Here is a 14,450-nt window from a genome sequence, read left to right as displayed (position 1 = left end):
AGCAGCTCCATCATTCTTTGAGGCTTTCTGTGCTCCTGTCAGCCACATCTGATTTCGGTAAACTCGTCCATCCTTCCCATTCCGGAAAGTACGGCCGGAAACGAATGCGGCGTGTACTTAAAAACCTCTGTACGAGCGACCGTGCCACCGCTACACTGTAACCCTGACACACGCGAGCTTGTTATGGTCTCCGGCAGCAGTCGGGAAAAGGGGGAAGCCAGAGAATGCTGGATTTGTATCGGGCGCTCGGGGGTGCCGGGCTGCGCTCCCGGGCCGCGCCCGGATCCCGCACCGCCGCCCCGCTCCCGCATCACCGCCAGGTGGCGCCGCCGCGCCGCACCCGCCGCCAGCGCTTCCCCTCCGCCGGGAGCCCTTTGGGGGAGCCCCCTGTGCCAGGAGCCCCCCTTGCCAGGAGCCCCCTACGCCGGGAACCCCTCGGACAGGAGCCCCTCAGCCGGGAACCCTTTCCCAGGAGCCCCTTCTGGCAAGAGCCCCCTTTGCCAGGAGCCCCCTTTGCCAGGAGCCCCCTCCGCCGGGAGCCCCTTCTGCAGGAGCCTTCTTTGCCAGGAGCTCATACCGCCGGGAGCTCCTCTGGAGGAGCCCCCTCCGCCGGGAAACCCTTTGCCAGGAGCCCCCTTTGCCAGGAGTCCCCTTTGCCAGGAGCTTACGCCGCTGGGAGCCCCTCTGACAGGAGCTTACTCCGCCGGGAACCCTCGGGCAGGAGCCCGTCTGGCGAGAGCCCTGTCCGCCGGGAGTCCCTCCGCGGGGCCAGGCAGCGCAGCCCCTCTGCCCGGAGCCCCCACGGCCGGCAGCCCCTCCTGCAGGATCCCCTCCGCTCCGCCGGCCGCCGGGCCGGGCCGGGGCCGGGGCCGGGGCGGCACCGGGAGCTGCGGCGCTCGCCGTGTGCGCGTCTGGAGCTCCCCCCTCGCCGCGCCGCGCCGCCCCCTCCGCGCCGCGCCGTGCCGTGCCCGGCCGCGCTGCCAGCAGCGGGGGAGGCAGCGTGCGGGCAGGGCCGGGGAACGGAGCGGGGGAGGAGGAAGAGGGGACGGCAGAGGTGAGGCCGGCCCGAGGAAATCCAGCGGCCCCGACATGAATTAGGCTGCCAGGGCAGGGAGGGCCCCCTCCCCCGCTGGCGGGTCCGCTCGGCGCCGGGGGAGCAGCGCCGCCCGCTCGGAGCAGCGCACGCACACGCGGAGCGGAGCGGGGCCGGCAGGGAGGGCGGGAGGGCGGGGGGCCGGCAGATGAGGATGGCAATGTCTGTGATCCAAGCGTGCCGCAGCCTGGCGCTCTCAACATGGCTGCTGTCCTTTTGTTTCGTGCATCTGCTGTGCCTGGACTTCACCGTGGCCGAGAAGGAGGAGTGGTACACGGCCTTCGTCAACATCACCTACGCCGACCCGGCGGGCGGCGGCGCCGAGCTTCGCAGCGAGAAGAGCGAGTGCGGGCGCTACGGCGAGCAGTCGCCCAAACAGGACGCCCGGGGGCAGGTGGCCCTGTCCGCCTCGCCCGCCGACCGCTACGCCTGCGACCCCGGCACCCGCTTCAACGCCCCGGCGCCAGGCAAGAGCTGGGTGGCGCTGATCCCGCGGGGAAACTGCACCTACAAGGACAAGATCCGCCACGCCGCCGCCCAGAACGCCTCCGCCGTCGTCATCTATAACGTGGGCTCCAGCAACGCCAACGAGACCATCACCATGCCGCACGCAGGTGAGCCGGGCTGTGCCGAGGGCACGGAGCCCTTCTTCCAGCCCGCTGTGCCTTCCCGCATCCCTGCGGTGCGAGCTGCTGCGGGAAGGTGTTCTCGCACCTCCTGACAGGGAGCGGGATGGGCTCTGGGCATCGCTGGATGCCCATCGTGGGGTCATGTCATCGTGCTGCCATGGCAAAGGATGGATGTGCTGGTAATGTATCCGCCGGTGCATCCAGGAGGGATGATGGAAAGTTTGGGACGTGCAAAGTTTGGGTGTAGCAGAGGAATGGGCACTGATCCCACCATGAGGCACCGGTGTGTCCTGAGAGTCCTGTGGCAGGATCCAGTGTGGTTGAGATTTTGGGAGAGGAGAAGTTGCAGTGATGTGGTGCAGGCTCATCAAGAGGTGCGGTGAAGTAGAGAACACGGTGTCCACAGCCGTGGCTGCAATGATGTGAAAGCTGTGAGATCGAGTAGAAATGCCAAGTACCTGATTTGGTGAGAACGTGAGATGTGTTGTCGAGGACTGAGATGGGGAGAGTGTTTCCTCTCCCAGGTGAATGTTCTGGTGGAGTTTGTGCTTGCAAAGTCAGCACATGGGTGCCAAGGTCCCAACATGTGCTTGTCAACTAAACCCAGTCAAAATCCAGGCATTCCAAATAACCTAAAGCCCTTTTGTGGGCCCACAAAAACACCCCCACTATTTCCGTACCAGTGCTTGATCTGAAATAACGTCCTAGAAACTGTTCACCAGATTTCTATTTAGGGACAGTGTTTTCTGCCAGGGATCAGTTGTCTCTTACACCAGCTGCCTATGCCATGGAGATAAGATGCCGCCTATTGCGAAATCTCAGTGTGCTTTCCATCCGGTAACTAATCGTGCCGGCTGTTTCATGCCAGCTGAGTCTTAGTAGAGTTGGAGTAAATAGAAATACAGAAATGCTGCAAAACAGGATGTTATTCTAATGACATGTTACATTTCCACAGTAAACTAGCTAGCTTGGATGTGCTGAAAAGCAATTTGTTGCCTAACCCTAGTGCTAGAACACTGCTGATGCAAAAGCAGAGATTTTGGAGCCTCTTGTGTCCAGCCTGTTTTGGAGATTAACCACTTGTATTGGGCAAATCAGTGTTTCTTTGGTAGGGTTGGTGGAAGTTGGGGCTTTTTTTGGTGTTTTCCTTTGGTTCTGTGAGACAGGCAACTCATAACCTCTTGAGCTTCCTAAAACTATGTTTCATAACCTGCCCACGGTTTAGCAGCTGTTCAGATTGTACTTCTTGCTACTTTAAGTGTCACATATTATATACTAAGAAGTATAAAGTAGTAGGAGCTTGGCATACTTATGCACCCTCACAGTAAAGCTCAAGCTGTTTTAAAACTTAGGATGCAGCATAGTTTATTATTCTCTACTGAGTTTCTCCAAAACTGCCAACATGCTGGATTAATGAATGGTTTGCCTGTTTAAAGTATGCACTAAGCTCTTTTCCCACACAAATGGTGTTTTATTAAGAAATGGTGGGAGTAAAAAAATGTGTGTAACCTTTTAGAATGTTAGAGCTTTGGTTTGTTTTAAAGTCTGAGATGAAGTAGGAAAGGAAACTTTCTTGCTGCGAGTGGCCTCAGATTTAAAAAATATGAACATAGTATCAATTGTCAATTCTCAGGACAAATCCTATGATTCCACAGGATTTGTCCTGAGAATCCTTTTCAAGTACTGAATTGATGCTCAGCAGTGGGTTTGAAGGTTCCATTGATTCTCCAAGGTTATTGACTTGAGCACCAGTGGCTGAAATAAAAATAAACGTTCAGAAATCAACCTAGACTTGTGGGATATGATCAGTACTTTGCTCATAGATTTGATGAATTTGTCTTCCTTCTAAGGATTTTTGTTCAGCGAGGTTGAATTGTGGTTGTTGAGAAACCACAGAGGATAGGCTTTCTCTACCGTAGAGAAAGCCTATCCTCTGCACATGGTCAGAACTAAAAGGAGTTTTAGGCCACAGGTCTGATGGAACAGAAGAAAAAACAATTATTCTTAGGTATTTAGCAATGTAGCAGGAATTCAGGACTTTCCCTCTGGTACCGCTGTTACTCTGGGACAGAGTGAATGGCCAGGCTGTGTAAAATTGTGGCTACTGCGAGTTTCTAACGTGGAGCCTTTGACATTTATTTGTTTGTTCCCAGTCTAGATGACAGCACAAGATTCAAGGGAAAAATGAATCAGTTTCTTGGTTTCTGAGTTCAGCAGCATCTGCAGTGCTCTGCCCACGTGAAATCCTGGAGTGAGGAGAAGAAAATTCCATCCTGGAAAATACTTGGAGGCTGAGAGGGAAGGGTGAAATATGACCTAAAAAGCAATTTTAAAGTCAAAAGAAATACGATGTTACTTCCTTATTATTTTCCATTTCTCTCTCACAGATTTTTTTTTTTTTGAGGTTTTATAGAAGCTTACGATCTCTTCCTATACAGAAAATTGCATCCTGTTGCATAACAAAGTGGCTTCTGCCCTATGTTCTGGAGCTATGACATCTGCATTCACAGGGAAAGGGGAGCTCTGGGATTCTCCTGCTGGGATATCCTTAGCTTGGATATCATCTGCTACAAATAGCATCTTTATTTTTATTGGCTTTATATGGCATAGGAGCTGTGAGTGTGACTTTGTTTGCATTTTCACTAAGTAGCTCCAACTAGAGAAGGAAAAAAAAGGCATCTAGAATTTCTGAATGTCTATTTCAGGTGCTTTGCATTTCTTCTAAATCAACTTTCCTAGCAGAAAAGTACTCTGATAATATATAGGATGTTCTTTTTTTCTCCAGAAGAAATCCATGGTGTTGGCTGGAGTTTCTCACTGAAGTTTTTTCTTACTCAGACCAAATTAGCCGTTATCTAGGTTTGCATGAGGAGGGTATGGCCATCCCACTGCAGATTCACATGTGTCCCTCCACATGTGCTGCTCAACCTGGGAGCATTCAGCTCAATAGCAGTCTCTTCCTTTGTGCTCAGATTTTTGTTCCTTGATCAATGACTAGTCGTACCTTTTGCATATTTTAAGATGTGTTGGTAATAGGCTGGGCTTTGGCCAGAGTGTTGAAGTATTGATTCACTGAAGATTCCATTGATCCTCCAAGGTTATTGACTTCAAAAGCAGTTGGATTTCTGCTTTGGTTATCTGCAGCATTTACATACAGTGGCATTCATACAAGTGCTGTCTCCAGATCTCTGCAGTAGGAAGTGACACAGCAAGGAGAAAATCTTCCTCAGGAACAAAACTGCATCCACATCCACACTAACTGCTGACTGGTAGTCTGGAGCAACTCCTTTTGCTATTTAGTCCTTAGGAGAATGGCTTGCTTTTGAGAAAGCAGAGGTTTGTCCTAGTCCCATTGATATTTTGTCTTTAGAATGGTATATCTTAGAATATACCATTTAGTTATTGGAATATTGTGGCAGTTTATGGCTTAGTGTAGCTCACTAATTGACACAGATATATTTCTGTGCTGCCTCCCTTCACATCACAGAGGATGGGAACATTTTCAGCAGAAAGGGAGAGAAAACTAACTAGTTCAGTGTTGGCACTCTTAGGAGTCTTTTCCTGGTGAGAGAAGAGGACACTTTGTACTTTTCCCATGTAAGCAAGGGCCTAAAAGAGCCCGTTGTTGTGCAGCATTTGTCTGAAGGAGCTCCTGGTGCTTTGTTATGTGTTTCACTGAGTTTCCAGTGATGCCTGCCTCTGCACACCACCAGCCAGGCTCATGAAGAGTTAAGTCTTTATGAAGGGATAGCCCAACAGCTTCTCCACTTGCTGATAATTCCTGCATAGCTAACCTACACAGGAACAGCAATCACTTCAAGACAAGCCCCACTTCTGCCCTTTCAGCTGCATTTGAGTAGCAGTCACTTGATGACTCCTTTGGTGCAGGAGGGACTGAACAATGCAATCATTGACTCATAGAAATCAGATATGGAAAAGACTGAGTAGTCCATGAAATCTGCCACCTTACCAATGCAGGGCTGCGTCCCACAGTGTTACATCCAGTGCCATCACAGTGCTTTCTTGCAAAGGAGAGGATTTTGTGCTGCTTCAGAAACAAACGCTGTCTGCATAAGGAGAGCAGTTCTGAGGCAAGAGACATAAAATGTACAAAGATGTTAATTAGGAATGCCATACCTTGCAGTGATATTAAATTCACATCACTTCCACAGAGGCACAGCAACTAAAGGAGAAGGCTAAAAGCCAACTGTATCCATTGTATGTCACAGAGGAGTTATATGGCAATTGTGAGAAGAAAGAAGTGGCAAAATGTTTCACAGCTGGTTGTGTGCAGACAGGTTTTGCTGTGCTGTGTCTTTATTCTGCAGTGGGATGTGATCCCAGGCTTTGTTCATGGCCAGTGCTCTCCTCATTTCACTCCTCAGCATTTTGGTTTCTCTGGAACAGAAATCCGGGTGGTTCAGCCTCAGGTCAGGCACTGCACAGCTTGACTGGGTCCTGGATGTGGATTAGCAGGGGTCAAGGATCCCTCAGAGTATCCTGCCTTTCATTTGGATCTACTATCTCGTAATTCTCTTGAGAACTATAATTTCTCTTACCTGGAGAAGAAAACCCAAACCTCTTAGATGCAACCTTAACTTTAAAAATACACTGTATTAGATCTACCAGCTGTACATCTGCTATCTGATGCACTGGCCACATTAGTAGAGGTAATTCTTCAGCCAGATGAACATCTCTGAGTTGGGTTCTTACCAACTGCTGGGAACAATGTTTTTTAGTTCAAAAATGGATGGGGAAAGCACCTCTTCATTCACCTGTTCTAATGGACAGGTTGTGAATCTTGTTTGCTTGTGAAACCTCAATACTATGCAGTTGTGTTTCACAGGAGAGGCCTATCAAGGGCATTCTTTACTTTCTGTCTCCTCTTCAATAAATTATTTTAAATAAACCTTAGAAAACTGAAGTGAGGAGACATGAAGGAGACAATGAAAAAATGAAACTGTTTTACTGCTGTTCCACACTGAAATATGAAAAGCTGGCATACTCTATTCTGTGCTACTTAAAGAAAATAGCTTTTAAAAATAATTGTTTGTTTCTTTTCCCTCTCAAGAGTGGCCAATAATGTCAATAAACTGAAGTGCTTGTTTATTTGCCTCTGACGGTATAATCATAGTGATATTCAATTATACTGCCAGACCTGAGAGTCTGTCAGAGTTTTGGTCTTGAATTTGATGTGTTTAACTGTGTTTATATACAGGATAGTCCTGCTGTAAATTGGAAAGGTATTTTCAGTTTGAGGCAAAATTAGAAGGGAAAAAAGTTTTTCTTTTTCGTTCTCAAACCCCAGAAACAGAAATTGCTGCCATGTAACTCCATAGAGTTCTGGCTTGAGAATGTCTTGTATATTTCTTAAACACAGATAGAAACATTGCATCTGCACAGGAATGGAGTTGGGGTACATGGAACTGGGTGGTGGCAAATGCTCCCTTGTGCTTAATGAGACCTGGCTTTTTACAAATAATTTGTATTCCATGGTGTTGTGAGCCTTTATCATGAGAGAGGACCTCAGCAGTGGGGTGCTTCCTAACCAAGCAGGTTTTTTGTATGGTTTTCTGCCAAGACAGCCCTGCACTACTGACATATTTTCTATGAGCCTTCATAATTTGTCACTGAAATGGATTTAATGATACAGGATTTTATTCTTCCTCATAATTTGTTTCAAATCTTAGCCTTCCTCCCTTCTTATGTGCTCTTTGGTTTGCTTCTTACTGTTCAAGTCTCTCCTTACAAGCCATCTCTTTTTTGCAAGTCATTGTAAGAATATCTCACCACATCCATGTTATTATATTATTAAGGGAATTAGACATCGCATTAATCTCTGGCTTCCAGCTTTATAAATCACACATCACTAAATTGTGCTCCTCTATTTGCTGTTTCATTTTGCAGTCCTTGCCCAAAACCAAATTTTTTTAGCATGGTCACTGTTATTTTTCATTGAATGTGCCTGACATTACACAGGCAGAGTATGGAGACCCTAGCAGGTAATTTCATCTTTAATTAACATATATACCTAGCCTTAAGATTGCTGTAAAATGTGTCAGCATTAGTAGAATCTGTGTTGTGGATTGCCTGGGTTCAGACCCAGCACAGTAAGCTCTATGCTTTTGTTGTTTTGGTTAAATTGATTTGTGGAGCACTGGAGAAGCTTTTGCACCTCATTGTTATTCACATAGTGGCAGAGCATTTCCAGATCCTCAGGATCAGATCTCTGGGTGTCTAATAAGTTTCACTAGAAAAGATTTCTTGCATTTTCCAGTTATGCAAGGGTTCTCTATCAGTATCTGATAAAGATCTCTCCGGTTTTACATCCTGTGATGCTAGCTAAAATGTTCCTATTCTTCTTCCTTTTCCACTTTTCCATTTCAGTAGCTTCTGTTAGAAGACAGAAATCATTTCTGCTTTTTCTTTGCCCTTTCAAAAACCCATGTCAGAGAATCTTAAATCTTTGGCCATATTTCTAGTACATGTCTGTGTTTGTACTCAAAAATAAATCAGTCTTTAAAACAGGGTGATCTGATGCTGCAGACACATACATGATTGCCTCTTATACTTGCACAGAGATTGCTTTCCCCTCTTGTGCCTTTTTAAGCTTTTATTATGAGCTTATTGTCTCCTAGTTTTACCTGACATTATCCTGTTCCTTGACGGAGGTAGCTTTTGTGAGATTCTGTAATCTCTGTGCCTGGTCTCTCACTGATCTTCATGTGTCCCTGTGTTTGAAATACCATCTGCTTGTGCATCAAATCCATACCTTTACTAAAGACTTCATCAAAATTTCTTATGCTGGAAAATGAGGAGCTGAGTAAAATGCATTATGTCTTTTATAATGCTGTCCTTGCCTTCCATTATATTTCCTTCAATCCTATACCCCTTTATTTTTTACCTAATTTTTTCTCTCCTTTGGTTTGTTGGGGTTTTTTACATTATCATCCCTGCTTCCAGAAAATCTTTTCCTTGGACTTCTCACCCTTTTTTTTTTCTTGCCTTCCTTTATGCATTCTGCACCTGTTTTTCATCTCTACTATTTTGATATTTTGTTTTTCCTTTCTGCCTGCTCCTTCTCAGGTTGACAGAAGGAGCCAAAGGCTATTTGCTTTGCATAAGCACTGGCTGTAAGAGGAAGCAGAGCAGGATTATTAAAGCTCTTTTGGTGGCTTTTCCTTTGCAGCTGGCTCTGGGTTTAAGGAGCATCTGCTGTCAGGGTGGGCTCAGAGGAGTGGGACACCAGAAATCCTCAGAAGAGTGACAGGCATAGCACATTTGCTGCTGAACACCCCTAAATCTTTTCCATTAATTCTTAAAAGATTAAATTATGGTCTCCTCTCTTTCGTGCTTTTATGGAAGAAGATTAACTTTCCCTGCACACTGGATGCTGGAAAAACTGATGGGAACTGTTTCTTATCAGAACTGTTTTTCTTCTGTAGTGAAATGGATTTTCAACAGAAAACTGTTTTGGAAAGTTTTTGCTCTTTGGAAAAGTCTTACAGGTCTGGTTTGAATAAAAATTTTCTTTTAGTAAATATTTTGTGTGGCTGAATTTCAGTTTCAAAAGCAGTTTCGTTTCTCTTTTCCTTTTTTTGATGATAATATACATTTTAATCAGCTTCTGCCAGCTTTAGATACTAGCTCCCTTCCAGAGCACAGACCTGACTTTTTCCTGACTGGCTTTTCTCTGGTAATCTGTGCGTGCATCTCATCATCATCATCAGTATTATTTGAAGGTACTGACCTGAGGTTTTCAGATTTCAGCACTGTGTTAGACACACATGGCAATGATACTCAGTGTGAGATTGCTCTCACAGAGCAGAGTGTAACAGGGATCTGTAGCTGCCCATGCAAGTGAAATAAATTCAGCCTTGTAGCATGAATTTCCTAAATGGTTGCCCATACCTTAATGTTATTTGCATGGGGCTTGATAGTCCCAAACCCTGGGGAAAATACCCCATTCTCTTTTCTCTACTGTATACCCAGACAACCTTTTCTCCCCCTTTTTTTTTCTCCTATCCTGGTCTAATGATCAGAACTTACTGAGGTGCAAGGTATGAGAGCACACAGACAATTTTTAAAACAAAAATATGACTGCATAACTATTTATTTCCAAAATTATGCCTTCTAATGGTTGTTAGTGCAAGGAAATTTTTGATGCCAGAGAATTGGTGTTATCTGGTTTCTAAACATGCATGACATCACTTATTTCTGCAATAATTAAGAGCTTCATTCCCATTAACTAATTTATGTAACCATCTTTCTGCTATCAGACTTACAGAAAATGACAAAGCAAGCACTGAATTTTTAGTGGAAAATATCTCCTGTTGGGTACCTCGTACATTTGAAGTGTAGCATCTGTTCTTAGTTCTTGACCAATGCTGTGTTGAATTAGCACAATGATTACTGTTGCCTTTCCATACTCTGGACACTCGCCGGGATATTTGGGATATTTGTTGCCAATGCAAAGATATTGAAGTGAAGGGAGACGACCCATCCTTGTTGATCAGCATCGAACTCTGATTTATTGATCAATCAGCCACTTTATATAACAGTGTTAATTAACTTCATGCATATTGCAAAATCCAAGCTCATGATAGGTTAACAGAGAAAACTCTAACCCCTCCTTTTGTTTTACAATACCTATGATTTGTTTATTGAAAACAGGACAGCGTTCTCACTGTGATATGAAAAGTTCCCAAAACCTCCATATCTGTTCCCAGAGTAGCTAAAGAGCCCAAGGACAGAGTGTTTTGCCTGTTATCGGAAGACTGTCTGAGAATCTTATTGTTTATAAAGTGGTGCTTGAGAGAGTCTAATTGTTTATAGAATCAAGCCTGGGAATTGCTTTACAACTACCTTTTACTTTTCCCTCAACTGTATGCCTTCATGGCCTCTTTCTTTAAGCCATGCTTGAACCAGACTCTCCACACAAAGACAACTCTGCAAATTCCATCACAAAGCTGTTATCTTTGGCTCTCAGGAGCCAAATGTGGATTAGCCCACAAAACAGGAGCTACTGTGCATATGTAAGGCAATAGTATCCTTGTAGTAATGACAGCAGGGAGGCAATTTTGATGGGATCTTATCTGGACTAATACAGCAACTCCTAAAATCTCTTCCTTGCAAATGAGACCAATACTTAAAAACCACTTCTCACATTAGTAAGCTAGTCATTTGGCTATCATCAGAATTGCTATATCAGAATTTGGCTATATCAGAATTGGAACCCATCCATCAGTGAATTATTGCAGGTTTGATTAATTTATAAATAAACCTGATGTCCATGCTGCTATCCAACAGTTCTCTCCATTGGTTGGCAAGAGTTTCAGGAGCTGAGAATGCATGAAGGCTTTATTCATAAAGTGCATGATATTAAGTCAACTTGAAAAATAGTAATTCCAATTTCATTTTGGTTTCCATCTTTAATAATGGCAATGTCCCTATCACTGAAATGGGTAACATTCACAGCATGTAAGCACCTCCAGGCTCTAGCAGTGAAGAGACTGGACCTTTTATTCCAGAAAGGATGCTGCTCTGTGCAGACTTGGTTGCATGAAAACTGAAAGAATGTATTAAGTTTTCAATAGGTGGGTGAATTTTAGGTCCACTTTTATAGCTACTTTGAAGAAGCACACAAATGACTGGAAAAGTCACAGGAAGTTCATAGGAAAGAAAAACTTCTTTCACTATTTAAGGGTCTCCAAAGTTCCCATTTAATTTAATTACATTTTGCATGTTATGAAAAGAATTCCAGTAACTGTCCTGTAAATCCCAGCTCCCAAATCTTTCCTTTAGAAAAAGCATCCTGAGATTGCTGATTTCCAAAAATGCACTTACCACTGATTTGTAACCTCACTTCTGAAACCCTAGCCATGCTGAAGTCAATGGCAAAGCTTCCTAAGGATTTAATTGCCAAATAGTTAAATCAGGAAAATGAATACCTGAACTCATTATATCTAGTTAAATCAGAAAAATGAATAACTGAACTCATTATATCTTCTGCTGCCCTGTTAATATTTAACACTTTGTCAAGTGCAGAAGAGCCACTAAGAACCATAATAGCAGGCTTTCAGCAGCATTGGCAATGAAGCATCAGCAGTCAGCATTTCATATGAATTGTACACATCTGTTGGATTCAAGCAGAACATCAGACAGCACCAGAGCTTCATTAAGATAATTCTGTAATTGCATAAAATGATGGGTCAGCCTGTGAGTGCCTTGGGCCTGTAAATATCAACCGGCACATTCAACAAAGGGTCCATCTGGCCTCAAGTGAATGTATAAAGTGTGTAGTCATTGTTACATTTATGATAGTGGAAGAAGTTAATTTTCTTGCCTTTTGAAGAGCTTGAGAATAACAGGTCCTGTCTTATGTGTATTTCTGACAGTGGGCTTCAAAACATTATTTTTTCTGAAATCTCCTGAGAGCTAAAATTTGGTTCCTGCAGGGCTTATGGCTTTTGTGTGAAGTGAGAGGAATTGGGTGCTGTTAGAGCTGTGTTAGGAAGGGGCTGAGAGGCTTGGTGTGCAGGATGCACATCCCTGCTAGCCTGTCTCCAAGGGCAGGCACAGAGGATGCTGCCTGACCAAAGCCACAGCTGAGATAAAATCTCCAGAATCTCGAGCAGGTACTGGCTGGATGCACTGCAAAAATACCTGCTCTAAATTTGGAGAGAGAGAGAGAGCAATGTGGCTTTCACACCTTTCTTCACTAGCTGGTACACTAAGGAGGAATGGCAATGATGACAGCCTCATCACAAGGGGAGTGCTTCCGTGGTGGTTGTTAGGAGAATGCTCAAAATTAGCATTCACTGTCTCCATGAAGGAAGAGATCTGTGCTGTATGCCATCCATCTAGATACCACATGGATGTGGACAGTTGTCATAGAAATGGCTACAGAGACAGTGTCTATCCACATAAAGCCTAGCAGAGGTCACTTCTAAACTGCTCCTAACCTCTGACCAAGTTAAGATGGCATTTATTTAATATGGGCTGAATTTGTTCCAGACTGAGGTTTATTAGTTATGAGATCTTGAAATACATGGCTGGTTGGTGATCTTTTTTTCCTTTTTTTCATAATTTTTCTAGAAATACCATTCAGCTGAAGAGAGCACAGTGTAGGCAATACTACATGGTGGTTTCAGTGCCTTCCTCCTGACGTGCATATTGTGTTTTGAGTGATGCCATTCTGTTTTGAGAGCCTGTGGGATTTTCAAAACCACCATGTTAATCTCATTTGGGTTCTCTAACATACTTCGGATCACTCTCTCTTTTTCAGAGCCTGATTGCAAGGTGCTGAATGATGTTTTGTGGTGCAAGTGGGCTGTTTTCAGGTTTTCACTGCACCATCATTTTGGAACTCTTTAACTATTAAACCTCTCTGTAAGCCTTCAGCGTGCCATATTGCAGTGAAATTCTCTGCTAATCAAGGTTGTTGCTAATGAGAGAATCGCTGTCTCTCATTCAGCCGAGGCACTGCTGTATCCTGAAGACATCCTGCCTTTTGATCTCCTTGATCCAGATTAATTGTGGGAGGCTAAATCCAGACAGAAATATCAAATGCACAGCAGTGCTTAACAGAAATGTTACAATTACATACAAGCAGGAGAAATCCAGATCCAGAGAGGTGATGGAGCATGGAAATAACAGGGTAGCTGAAGTTCATGGTTTCAGCTTGCAGTTCTGATCTGCTCGTCCATAGACACTGAGTCATCAGAGGCAGGAAAGTAAAGAAGGAGAGAGAATATAAGCTGTCATACAAGAACCAAGGTAAAAAAAATTACCTGCCTTTCACGTCCTCAGACTCATGGGCTGAATTTGTCTCTGATGCAATCCAAACACAGAAATACATGAGCAACGCCGATATTACCAGCAGAGGAAAATTTTCAATAGTTATGACTGGCGTTCCTCCCTGGGAGCCAGTGTGTGTTATGTTTGTTGTTGGGTTTTGTTAGGTTTTTTTGGGGGTTTTTTGTTTGTTTTGGTTTGGGTTTTTTTTTTTTTTTTTTTTTTTTTTTTTTCCTTTGGTTTGCTTTGGTTTGCTTTGGTTTGCTTTGGTTTTTTTAAGGGGAGAGGAAACAGACATGTGAAATAGCATGTAAGTATCTGAAACTGCATGATACAAGATCTGAGTTCAATATTCAGGGGATAACTAGAAGCTACCATTGAAGATTGGCTTAAAGCAAACCTTGCTTTGGAATCAACTTAAGTACATCCCTTGACATCTTCAGCTCTTTCTTGTCTACTAAAGCTTGCACATTTGGGGCAAGATTTAGTTTCTGAACATCTTCAATCTGAAATGTTTCATATAAAGCTCTTGTTTCAAGTCATTTAAATAGCTATGAAATTCACATTCAAACTCTGAACCTTCTGGCTGCAGTGCATGTTCAGATAATGACATTTCAGTAGGGAAATATAACCTTTGCCTTATCTATTGCAGATAGATCCAGCATGGAAACTCTTATAATCAGCAGGTACTGTAAAAAGATCTGCATGGGTATTCATTTGTGACTTAAAAAGAAAGAATCTAATTAGGAATGTACTGTGGTATCAGCATTATGTTAAGTGCTTTTATTTTTGTCATCCTCAAAGCATGCCTAAATCTCAGAGAGAAATGGGGAAAACCATATAATCAACCATACAAAATCAGTCACAGCTGTACAAAATGTAGTGTGGGCAAAAACATACCTTTTGGTGAAGCCTGAAAATACTGACAGGTA

The 14,450-nt window shown here is 44.1% G+C and overlaps 1 protein-coding gene across 1 annotated transcript in view; it reads left to right on the top strand.

The window, feature by feature from the left end:
* The first annotated feature begins 1,231 nt into the window (after nt 1–1,231).
* Nucleotides 1,232–14,450, top strand: part of RNF150 (ring finger protein 150) — a 71,440-nt gene continuing 58,221 nt past the window's right edge. Inside the window, exon 1 of the mRNA XM_054295485.1 lies at nt 1,232–1,707. Within this exon, the coding sequence (XP_054151460.1) occupies nt 1,242–1,707 (466 nt within the window). The 5' untranslated portion in view covers nt 1,232–1,241. The remainder of the gene's footprint in view (nt 1,708–14,450) is intronic.

The sequence above is a fragment of the Melozone crissalis genome, unplaced genomic scaffold, assembly GCF_028551555.1.
Source record: "Melozone crissalis strain CALT ecotype California unplaced genomic scaffold, PUWL_Pcris_2 ptg000006l_1, whole genome shotgun sequence".
Taxonomy (NCBI): Eukaryota; Metazoa; Chordata; class Aves; order Passeriformes; family Passerellidae; genus Melozone; species Melozone crissalis.
This window is presented reverse-complemented; position numbering and strand designations above follow the sequence as displayed.